This window comes from Denticeps clupeoides, chromosome 12, assembly GCF_900700375.1.
Source record: "Denticeps clupeoides chromosome 12, fDenClu1.1, whole genome shotgun sequence".
Lineage (NCBI taxonomy): Eukaryota > Metazoa > Chordata > Actinopteri > Clupeiformes > Denticipitidae > Denticeps > Denticeps clupeoides.
In genome coordinates, this window is record NC_041718.1 from 3,639,973 (window position 1) to 3,652,949 (window position 12,977).

Below are 12,977 nucleotides of genomic sequence, written 5' to 3' on the forward strand. Positions count from 1 at the left end.
AAAATACAAATATATATACACACACACACACTTTCAGTGACTATTAAGTCCCTAATGTGACATAAGCTGACACTGCTGCCTCTGGCTGCTTATGCTGTCCTGTATAACATTTTGCAATCAATAAACCTGATAATTAGAAATCAATGACTATAAATCGATGATTATAAAAATACACACATGTATCGGTTTTAACATGATTTCACCAAGAAATGTAACCATGTACAATGCCTGTATTTTAAAGGATCAGATATTTTCAGAGAAATACACCCAAACCTGAACAAGTTCCAGCATTTTTATAACATTTAGCAATCATTCTACATTCAGTCCCAACGCTATCACTGTGCTGACTTGGTTGATTTGTCGTAGGGGTGAAAAATAAAACAGGCCCAGCCCCAGACGTGGTGACGCATGAATTGCCTGCTTGCCTGGGGTGGGTGGAGGCAGGCAGGCAGGCAGGCAGGCAGAGGGAGAATCAGGTCTGGGAGGGGAGCGGCGTTCCACAGCGTGGCGGGCGGCGTGTTAGGATGCGGGGGACCGGCGTCACCTTGACCTTCACCTGCCTGCTGCTCGGCACTTGCGGTGCAGGTGAGTCACCTTGTCCGGGGAAGATATGACCCTAAACCTGCAGGGAAGCATTAATAACTAGTTTTGGAATTTGCAGAAGAATCTTGTGGGTTGGAAATAAGAATTTTGCTGTTTTGCGTCTCACTGTCTACATTCAGTAAATGTACTGATTCATACATAACGAACTAAACCATGAGTAAAAATAACAGTTAATGTTAAAAGTACTCTCAACGGCTCCATATATCTAGTAGATATTAATGAAGTATATCCCATACATATAATGATTTACTGATAAATGCTAATATTTTCAGTAGTAATTTTTAATGATTAAAAGACCTTACGGTGTGTGTGTGTGTGTGTGTGTGTGTGTAAGGACTAGTTATAGTAATGGGGGTGCTCAAATGGAGTCTTTCTGTATTGGATGTGGCCTAATTGGTCTACGCCACCAAAGTCACCTTATTTAGACCTTCCTTTCATAAAAAATGGATTCAGCTTTGCATGGTCTTGCATGCCTAAAAAAAATAGTGTGTCGTCATCCTCGTCCTTTGGCTGCTCGCGTCAGGGGTCACCACAGTGGACCAGCCGGTCTGGTTGTGCGCATAATCGATTTAGAAGAAGTTTTGCGCCGGATGCCCTTCCTGACCCAACCTCCATTTACCTGGACTCCGGACTGACACCTAGAAATACACGGTCACATGCGTCCCCAGTGGCTGCGTTAAGAAGTTATCGTGTGTATCTTCCTTTATTTACAGATAAATATATAATTTTTGTGTTTTTGGACAGGCTTGAAATTAAATGTTTTCATCTAAAAGATTTATTTGCTTATCCGTTTTGTTCTCCTTCTGGAATTTTGTGGCTGGAGGTATTTGTCAGCTAATATAATCTTTGTTCTTTTTTTCTTACTGAAGCCAGATAAGATGACAGAGTGGATCTGCACATGGTACATGATGGTACACGTTTTTTTTTTTTAACAAAGTGGTGGAGGTGATCAAGGCTTTAATTTAGTTTTCGTAATAAGAGAAAAGCCAATGTAAAACTTTCCAAACTTTCCAACTGTGGAATGCCTTGAAGGGACGGAATCACACCTTTCCTGCGATTGCAGTGCTGCCAACGATCCACCCTCCCCTTTCATGCTTTGTCACGTGTTATTATTGCATTCGTGCCTTTTATTTTATTCATTTTATGTCTGTTTAGGGGCACTGACTGATGTTGCACTCTCCCTCCTTCCCACTTTCCTCTGTCTACCTCTTACTCATTTTCAATACATCCAGAAACCACCTCAGGCTGTTCTTTAAATGGGAATCGAGAGTGTGTGTATGTGTGCTTGTGTGTGTGTCTGTGTATGTGTATGTGTGTGAGACAGAGATAGAGTGAGAGGCGGGTGGGGTAATGACAATAGCAAAGACACTACAGAGTAAGAGAAAGAAAGGAAGTAGAAAGGAACATAAGCAGCTTGTTTGCTGGTATAGAGCATTTGTGTGTACTGTGGTGTACTGTGTGTAGTTTTACATGAGGGGCCGTTTAGGAAATATTTCAGACTTTTGTTACACAAACACATGTGAAACACACACATTCACATATGAAACTGATAAGCATGCATTTATACTACTGAAAACTCGCACACACACATATGAAACACTCACACAGATACATGTGAAATGGACACAGACACACACACACACACACACACACACATATGTATATATATATATATATATATATATATATATATATATATATATATATATGTATATTTGTGTGTGTGTGTGTGTGTGTGTATATATATATATATATGTATATATATGTTTACATGAAACACTCAGACAGAAACAGATGAAATAGACCATTATGTAACAAACAAATGGCTTCAGCATTAAACTTAAATGGTGTGTTAAATGCCAATATAGCATTAGTGACGCTTTTCACATGTTCGTGTGTGAAAAGTTTTCACACACATGAACATGTGAAAAGCTTTACTAATGCTAAATGGGTGTTTAAAATACCGTTTAAGTTTAATTTTAGTTCATTACATAAGAGTCTATTTCACGTGGATCTGTGTGACCGTTTCATATATGTGTGTGTGAGTTTTCAATAGTATAAATTCATGCTTATCAGTTTCATATGTGAATGTGTGTGTGTTTGAAATATTTCAAAAGTCTGAAATATTTCCTAAACAGCCCCTCATAGTTTTACTCCTTTTACATGATCAGAAAGTGGGAAGGAAAGTGCTGGCTAATTAGCCACTGTTCTGCAATGTTCTTTTTTTAGTGGGTTATTATTAAGTCCAAGAATATGCACTTTACCAGTTATCAGTGAACCTGTCCACATTTTGTTTAGCTCAGTGAAATTATGAAAATACCCGCTGCTTTTTTGTGTCTTTATGCAGTTAGTGTGATAACTCATTAAAATGCAATTATGTGCAGAGCTATATGAACAAGGGTGTCATTTTGGGTGGAATTATATCCATTTATACCGCTGCATCTTAACAAAACACCCAAGAATCTGTTTGTTTTAAAAGTAGATGCACTGGTAAGGATCAGACTGACATTCTGAGCACGGCTATGAAGCCATTCTAATACTGACACCCTGCTGTACGTGTACCTGGGAGGGGACAATCACCTCCCTGTACACTTGGCCTTGATCCAGGATACCAAACCTTCAACTTGAGCATGACATTAAAGACTCAGGCTCATTACATCAATCAGGATTTGGTTCTGAAAAGTAGTGCCGGCTGAATACTGACTTATCTGCATAATTGATTTGGCAAAAGTTTTACATCGTATACTTTTCCTGATACCGGATACTCAGGCCTGGGACCAGGACAATGTCACATGTATCCCCTTTGGCTGAGGTAATGACAGAATACTGAGTAAATTGCCACAAATATATTCAGTAATGTATTCTGCTACAATACATAAAATGCCATGCTTTCAGAATACTTTTAAGAATACACATACAATAGTGTTTTAATTTAATATTTTAATTTAATATTGCTGTATCATTATATGCTCATTATTCCTTTGCAGTACTGAGCAATATATATTGATATGAATGTTACATATTATGTAACAAGTCATATTTGAGTGCATGAAATATATGTGTTTACTAATTTAAAAAATACTGCTTATTTAGTATGCTGCTTTGTAAAATGTAACAAGGACAGAAGACATGGACTGAAAACGTTCTCATTATTCAGGGTCATATGCAGTTTACCAGCTTTACAGCCCCAGCAATTAACTCTGCCCACCTCCATCAGTGGAAAGTGGATTTTAATGGCAACCTCTCAATTTTCACCCATAACACAATAAATTGAGATGCTTGTTGTAAAACAGAATAATGTTCAGCAGCAGTAATAGACACCAGTGTTAGATCATGTTGACGGTGGGTGAAATCCTGCTTTCTGGGGTTCCCTTCTCTTTTGATCGTAGCCCCTGTCTGGTCTGAGCCTTTCATGACATTCTCATAGAGGGGATTGCGGAGTGAAAGTGCTCCCTGTAATTTCACCACTTGATATATGATGCACAGGTAGTTTTTTTTTTATGTTGTTCCGTGCCTCCTTCCCATCTGTTGCAGGGCTGGACTGCTGTGAGGGGGACATTCTCCTTCTGTTGGACTCCTCTGGCAGCGTCTTGGCCTATGAGTTCTCCCGCATGCTGGACTTCTTGTCTCAATTGCTCCGACCATTCCAGTTAGGACGGGGCCAGGTGCGAGTGGGGCTGGTGCAGGTGGGAACTGAACCAAAGCTTGAATTTGGGCTGGATGACCACACCTCCCAAACAAGCCTTCAAAGAGCACTGCATAATATCCAGCAACTCCAAGGCGACACCAACACAGAAAGGGCCCTGGCCCTGGCCCAGAGCCTGCTGGGAATGCCTCCTGGGGAATACGGCGTGGCGCAACGGCCCAGGGTGCTGCTGTGGCTGACGGACGCCCTGGAACCAGGAGAGGTAGAAGGACCAATGGAAGAACTGCGTCACGCAGGCATCTTTGTGCTCGCCGTCTCTACACGGCCCAGTAACTATCTTGTCCTGCGGAGGGCAGTGAGCCCACCTATCGAGGCCCATCTGCACTTTGTGGATGTGGATGACATAGACATCATCACCGAGGACTTGAGGGCTGCCATCATTGGTGAGGGCCAAACTGAGAATTGTTAAGAGTCAGAGAGACAAATGGAGCCATGACTAAAACATAATTATTTTTGTACAAAGAAAAGAACAGTAGGGTGAAGAGAAAAGACTGGCTGGCATGCTGAGATCATTTAATGAAAAAAAATATTTGGAGTTATGGAGAGAATTAATTTCCTGTTTCTCTGCACTTCTGTTCAGCGCCCTATAAAAACTCTACAGAAGAGCTCGCACTCGCACAGAGAAAAGACATAGCAACCGTTGCTACTGCTGTGTTAGGCAAGCATGCAGTTTTGCAATCATGAACCAGATGAAGTCAGTAAATTTAGGATTTATGCCTTCATGCACTGATTTAAAAATTTCCCTGGCGACTGTCACCACATTAAAATGTAAGATAATAAATTGTGCTTTCTGTTCCGGTGGCTTAGTTGTATTCAGTGCATCTGCCTGATCAACACTGACTGGCCTATCCAGTCTACAAATGTGCAGACATCCTCCCAAGCACAGACACACAGACATCGAATTCACCAAATGATGCATTCCAGATTGAGGCAAACACTACAGATTAGGTACTGATAAGCATTCATCTGTTAATCAGTTGTTATATCTGCTGTAGTTATAGGTATTTGTTAATTTGAATAGAATTTGTCATATAATTATAATATAAATTATTAGTTAGAGTTTTTGTTAGAGTTTTTTCATCTGGAATAACAGCATGTTTATGAAAAAAGAATTTCCTCTGGGATTAAAAAAAAAAAAAAAACTTATTATCTTATCTTAATACTAATGCCTGAATATGCTTTTTTTATTTGGCAAAATAAAATACTATTACAGTACAGTAAGCAGAAGGCCAACTGAATCAAATGCATGGAGCACATTTTCACTGTCTAAATGCAAGATGTAAATGTAAGATACTGTAATACAATAATGCCTCCCGAACAACGTTTTATGATATCTGATGAAGCAGTTTTAAAATGTGATATGAAAAAAGCCATTTAAACTTCTCAGAATGTTCCTTATTTCTTTCTTGTTGAAGATCTGATCCGAGCAGAGAGGCTGCAGGTTCGAGAGGTGACTTCCAACAGCGCAGAGCTACAATGGCGGCCAGTGCTGAGCAGTGGGACAATAATTTATGACCTGCGCTACGGTCCCACAGGGAGCAACCAGATCTTCAGACAGACCTTGCAAGGAGACTCTAGCTGGGTGAAGCTAACAACACTACAGCCCCAAACCCACTACCATGTCACGCTCACACCTGAGAGCAACCTGGAGCCCCTGAAGCCTCTCATAGTCAGTTTCACTACACTATCTGGTGAGCCTCTCGGGAGGGTGAATGACGTAGGGTGAGCGGACAGAATTCACAGGGCACAAATCAACTGAACAAGGTTAAGAATCAATTTGTTGACTTTAAACGTTTTTTTTTGCCGTGAAACTATACAGGGTTTCGTCATGCTGACTGCTAGTGGTGGCCTAGCAGTTAAGGCCCCGTAATCAGAAGGTTGTAGGTTCGAATCCCAATCTGCAAAGGTGCCACTGAGCACAGCACCGTCCCCACACACTTCTCCCCAGGCACCTGTCACGGCTGCCCACTGCTCACTAAAGGTGATGGTTAGAAGCAGAGGACACATTTTGTTGTGTCACCGTGTGCTGTGCTGCAGTGTTTCACAATGACAATCACATCACTGTTATGTTAACCCAGGCCTTGACCAATAAGGTTGTATGGTATGGTTGTATGCTTGACTGCGGATATGATATGTAATTTATCCATCACTCTTGGTGAGCAGTGGGCAGCCATGACAGGCGCCTGGGCAGCAGTGTGTGGGGACGGTGCTTTACTCAGTGGTACTTCAGTGGCACCTTGTATTTAAACCAGCAGCCTTCTGATTTCGGGTCCGTTTCCTTATCCAGGGTTAATCAGCCATTTTTTCTCAATACCATTTTTTTCAGCTATAGGACTTACTTAGTACTAATTATATATTTTTCTGAAGAACTAATTAAGTTCCTGGGTAGGAAACCATTACATATTTTGACAGTTCCCCCAAAATCTTGGTATGATTGCTGTAAGCCAAATAGCAGGAACTATTATATAGATTTTTATAGATTTTTAGATTTTTTTGTCCTCACCCACTTGTCCTCTCCTATTAGAGGTTCTGAGTCCAGCTGTTGTCACAGTGTCTGAGTCGGGGACAGACAGTGTTCGTGTGAGCTGGGGTCCACAGCAGCCTGGCCAGGTACAGCAGTATACCGTGGAATACAGTGCCATTCCCATGGGTCAGGTCCAGACTGTCACTCTAAATGGGAACTGGGATTCCACAGTGTTGAGACACCTTCAAGTGAACACACAGTACTTGGTGACAGTCAGTGCGCTGCACTCTTCTGGTCAGAAGAAGGCAATATCTGTTAAAGCCTGTCCTCAGAACAGTGAGTAAGAGTCATTTTTTGTGTTTCTAATGCAATGTCTTCCAACCATGTTCTGTATTCCATAGTTCCGCCAGAATTCTGTTTCAACTGCAAATCCGTCATCAATCCAGTCCCAGCAGTGATATCCACTGACTATCAACAATTGATAACATGTTGTCTTATCATAAGACTGTGAGAATGGGCAAAACAGTACAACAGAAGGGTCTTCACTCTGGTGAAAAACCATATACATACCCATACAATTTGGGATGTTCCTTAAATGTGAATAAAATCTACACTTCAAGACTTTCAAATTACATAAACCAATATTTAATTCAAAACAGACCACATATAACATATCAAATTCGAACACATTTATAAGAAGAGATGTTGTCGTCGTTGATATATTTTTTGTTTAATGATGTGTCAAATGTTCTCTATAGGTGAAAGTCTGGATCTGCAGGCAGGCATTTCAGGCCAATAGCCTGAATAGTCCAGAGAAAATCACATGAATATCAACAAGATTGTCACTTTCCCACTTTGAAATGGTCCATTTCAAATGATTCTGGACTATGTTCAAATGTGGCTTACTTTTTGTGTCCACAATATTTTCTTAAAATACCTGAATGAGCTGCTTGTTTATAGTAGATCCAATCCATGATCCTGTAGAAGAATGATCCATGTTTACCTAATTCGTCACAGGAATGTCAGGGAGTGGTTTGTTTCGACAGTTCTTCTCTTCTTAGGAATTTGTCTCCTCGCTGAAATGATTAAGTCATGCAATAGGCACAACAGATCCAAATTCAGCATTTACTGCTGCCTGGAGGTTAATTTTGTGAGCCCTTTTACTGCCAAGGAAAATCTTTCCATCTGAGTCAAAGCCACAGGTGAGGCGGAAAGGTATCCTCAGTAAGTATTAACTTTAACAAAGTAAATACTGCGTACAGTACACACGTGAAATCACAGTAGCGTTTAGCAGTTGAATTTGAAGTCAGTGAGAAGTAAGGCAGAGTTTCACAGCCCCGCTACAGAAGTAACCCCGGCCTCAATACATAATGAGTTTGAATGTCAACCATGACATTCCCACTGGGCTTACCCGGACTGTGTTAGCTTTCTTGGACTGGATCCTATGCAGAAAACACTGTATGCATTACATCAGGATTACATCCTCGAGTACCAGCCGCCATAAAGCTTTCAGTTTAGTACGTCCTTCTCCCTCACTCACTTTTCATTATACTTCATCACGATCCTGACTTTTTGGGACACTCCGGTTCCCTGGTATGGGCAGGAGTGCCATGTTCACTTTGCGTGTCCCTAGTTTCCTGAGTGTGTACACTAAGTATATGTTTAGTATCATTTTTCTGTCCTGTCCCCAGTCATTTTGTATTTTACCGTGACCATGTGACTTTGGTCACTGCTGCTGCTGATTCCTGACACCGCTTCTTCCTTCCCGGGACATCCTGGGACAGTCATGGTTGCACCGGCCGTCATTCACACACCACTCACTCACAAACCCATAACTATGGACAATGTAGTGTTGCCAGTTCACTTGCATGACTTGGGAGGGCAGAAAAGAACCGGAGAACCTAGAGGAAACCTGTGACAACATGCAAATTCCGCAGTCAGGCATGTGACCATACTATGTGCCACATCCCACACTATTCTTAATGGCCTAAAAATGAATGAGTATAGTTGAAACTATATAGTTTAAGCTGTTATATTAATAGATATTAATAACAATTATATGGGCAGATTTGACATCTGACATTTGACATCTGACTGTCAGTTGTGTTTTATTTTCATTCCCCTCAGTTCTCCCTGCCTTGGAAGACCTCCAGTTGATCCCAGTGCGCTGGGACTCCGTAAAAGTCCAGTGGAGGGGAAATGGTGAGGGTCTGCAGGGATACTGGGTTAACTGGAAACCCGAAAAGGAATCCTATTCTTCTTCCAAATACCTGCCTCTGGGCTCTGAATCCACGGTCCTCTCTCACCTTTCGGGCTCCACCAGGGTTTGTGTGTCACCTGTGTACAACGCAACCCGTGGCCACGGTCTCTGCTGCACACACACAGGTCAGACACACGCAATATGTGTCACCATGGCAATATGGCAATCAGAAACCGATCAGTCACAACATTAAAAAACTAGTGGCCGATATTCTGTAGGACTCGTGCAGGCAATTACAGCTCTTCAGCTACACAGCACTTAATGCAGAAACCTGTGATGCAGGTTTAACAGACCCGATGGACAAGCATTGTATGGAATCAGATTTGGTCCAACATTATTCAACAACATTGCAAGAAACAACTTCGTCCTCCTTTGTTTTCTTTCTGCCGTTGGGCGTTGGAGTTGACGTGCATTATGCAGCAGTATTAACATGCACATTCGCACTACACAGATTTCGGATTGACTCTACCAGCATTCAACTCGAGCTCATTCAACTTCATCGTGTGAACTCTGGTAACGTCACATGCGTGTCGAGTATAACTGCTTAGCAGTAACACTTCTGGGCAATCTATCAACTGCACATACAATCTTACATAACAAAAAGGACACTATGGAACTGAAATACACCCCATGCAGACATTTTATATATTAAACTGTGAAATCTGGATTGCAACAATTACACAGAAATAAAACGCTGGAAAAAAATATATATATATATATTACTGATGGAGAAAAAACATGAGGCAAAAGTCCATACCCAAAATGCATTGATGCATTTAGTCCTATAGACTGCCATAGACATTTAAGCGACATCTAGTGTTTATATCTATGGTTTGCGATGCCTGGTTGATCCATAAATTACGTTGCATTATGTTGCTAGCGTATTCTAGCATATCACATCAGTGTCAACAAATTTGCTAAATACTTTTTTAATCGTGCAATGGATGGACAAGGAAAACTTCTTATTGTCTTCATCCCCAAAATTCTCGCTTCTGGAGATGTCACTCAAATATTTGCCACGCAATGATGGAAATCCCTGCCCACAAGAGGTTTGTGTCGAAACTCAACCTGTCAGTAATTTGGCACAAATCTGTTTCCATAGCCTTGACTCTCCATGAGTATCTGTGTACCTTGGGGGTCATTTTAATGATCAATGGTCCTACCTTGGACTAGTTGTCTGGCTTTCTACCATCCCACTTCTTTGTCATTGAAATAATCAATGTGGTTTTAATGTTGTGACTGATCTGATTATTTAACATCTTAAAGGTGTAAATGTTACAATTTTGTTGACTTTCTTAATAATCTTATTTAACATGGTTTTCCTTAGTTTTCATCACTGGCATTGACGTATTGTAAATCTGTATAGTTTATGTTATCGTAATGTTCTCTCTCTCACTTCCTTTCTTTCTCTATCCTGTTCCATCTGCAGCCTGGAGGCAGTAGTGGTGAAGCACATCCTGTGAAATCGTTTTGGTGTGCGGCATGTCATAAACATTAAAAAGTCACGAAACAGCACTCACTGCTTTACAGTCATTCACCATGGTCTGAAATGGAGAGTTAATGAGAGCAGCTGAAAAGAAAACATCGTGCCCGACAACACTAGTCAGCCTCTGTGAAAAACACCATGGAAACAAAGAACGGGAAGTGGCTGTAACAGTTTACTCTGGTCTCCTTGCATCTACAGTGGAACCCTTACAGATGGTCTACAGTGTGGTGGCCTGTCTGTTATCAAATCAGTCAAAAAGGGGACATATCACCCCAGTGTCCATAGGCCTCCACTGGCTGCTAGTGTTGTATTTCATCAACGAAGATGAGACAAGACACAACGTTGGTCATGTGACAATAACTGTAACAAAATACTTGTAGTGATTTAGCAGATGTCTGGGAGAAAATGACAAAATTCCATGTCTGGAATGGATGTCGAGTATTATTGAGTCTATAAGGTAACAATAATATAATAATAAGATAACTTTGTTTTAATTGAAATGGGTTTGACTAAAATATTGTTTTTTGTCTTTTCTACTAGTTACTTGAACTATATTGACTGGGTTAAATAGAATTGTATTACAAAAAATATAGAAACTAAAATATGATTTTCATTGACTAAAACTAGAGTGAAATAGTTATGGATAATTCTGATTAAAATAAAACTGAAAGGCTCAGACTTTTAGTCTACTGAAAATTGAATAGACTAAAATGAGTCTGAATTTAACTCTTAGTCTGGAGTATTGAAACCACACCTTTTCCACCTTTTATTCTAAGACAGTGACAGTAGCATGGCAGATCCACTCCGGATTCTGTTCAAAAAAAGATTCAGGTAGTCAGCTGACCTCAATCTTTGGGGACAGAATGTCACTGAACCTCGACCTGAACCAACTGCAGCAACCCTAGATCATAGCACAGTAGGAACTTGGCATGATGGCAGCATCACATCATGTGTCTCTCTTCTTACCCTAATGTCCCCGTCACTCTGGCACAGACTCAATTTGGACTCGTCAGACCACATGACCTTCTTCCATTGCTCCAAAGGCCCATGGTTATGCTACCTAGCAAATGTTTTTTCGAATAAGCCTCACTCTTAAAGCTACACAGCTGTTTAGTCCAAATCCCATGAGTTCCCTTCACACTGTGTATGTGGATATGCATAGCCGTGAGTCCAGCTTTAGATTTTTTACGATTTTGATTTCACCAAAAATATCAGTGCTCGCTGATCATGATCATTCAAGATTTTTTCCCAACCACTTCAACCAAGAAAATCTTTGATTAACTATGATTAATTGATTAAATCTTTTGAATAATTATTAACATCTTTTCTACTAACACAGGATCTGTGTCTAGTTTTTAAGGAAATGAGAAGCAGTTAACTTGTTACCATCTGAAAGATAATCATCCATGCAGTAATTATCCAATGGGAGACTCCTGCTATTTTTGGACATGTAGTGTATTATAGTGGTGTGTGTTTTTGTTCTTGCTTGCATAGTGTGCCACCCAGTGGTCATTAGATCACACTAGCTTCAGATGTTTCATGATGATTCCCTTTCTCAACATTAATAAAAAGTGTGAAAACATTGAAATTTAAACCAACAATTACTATCAAGCTACATTTGAGTGTAAGAGCTTACATGGTTCATTATTATTTCATTGTGTGTAAAATTAAAGATTTTTTTTTTCCTAGTCACTGTGGAGTAATGCATATTCAGATCCAAACGTCTTTAGATCATCTCAGCTGGTTTATTTGCACTTTGCAAAACAAATGTATTCAGTTATTTGATCTAAATATATATTAATGTTATTGCAGTAACAGACAACTGAAGACATCCAAAGTACGCCGGATGCCCTACTTGACACAACCCTCCCCCTTTACCCAAGCTTGGGACCAGCACCAAGACGTACGCTGTGATGTACATCCCCAGTGGACACCACAGAGAACACCCTCTATGTTCAATTCAATAATCTATTAATATCAGGCCCTGTGTACGTTAATCATCTTCTCTACCCATTCCGAAAAGTGTATGTCAGAAGCCTATTCCATCCATCAAATAATGGAATTAGTCCAAATCAAATACTGGAATTAGTCCAATGATCATGCAAAGATAATCCACAAGGATAGATGAGGCATGAGGTTGACTCTTGGGCCTCCTTGACTCACCAAGGCCGGATCGACGTCACCCAGTAGAAGGGAGCAAGCACAACACTGGCCTGGCCTGTCCATGCCAGAACCTTCAAACAACATGCCTGTCTCTGCCCCTTTCCTTGGGCTGGGTGTCAGAGGTCTGTGCTGCAGAGTCTGATGACATCAGCACATCAAATATCAGATCATATTTGACCTCAGATCATATTTGACCAACCGATATCAGTTTGTGGACATCAATGGTGTTTCGTCTTCACATAGTAAAGTAGAGTTTGGTGTTCCACAAGGTTCTGTCCTAGGTCCGTTACTTTTT

At 40.7% G+C, this 12,977-nt stretch overlaps 1 protein-coding gene across 2 annotated transcripts; it reads left to right on the forward strand.

Moving 5' to 3' along the window:
• The first annotated feature begins 471 nt into the window (after positions 1 to 471).
• Positions 472 to 12,596, forward strand: LOC114800282 (von Willebrand factor A domain-containing protein 1-like). 2 transcript variants are annotated; one of them, XR_003751370.1, is made up of 7 exons: positions 472 to 585; positions 4,138 to 4,692; positions 5,725 to 6,000; positions 6,834 to 7,109; positions 8,901 to 9,158; positions 10,463 to 10,976; positions 12,332 to 12,596. XR_003751370.1 is itself a non-coding variant. In XM_028997447.1 (6 exons), exons 1-6 carry the CDS (start codon positions 525 to 527, stop codon positions 10,474 to 10,476), a joined length of 1,440 nt encoding a protein of 479 aa, XP_028853280.1. In that variant the 5' UTR covers positions 472 to 524; the 3' UTR covers positions 10,477 to 11,029. The 2 variants fall into 2 exon arrangements, 1 of the variants encoding a protein (XP_028853280.1); XM_028997447.1 differs by lacking the exon at positions 12,332 to 12,596 and having other exon boundaries at positions 10,463 to 11,029.
• The last annotated feature ends 381 nt before the right edge of the window (positions 12,597 to 12,977 follow it).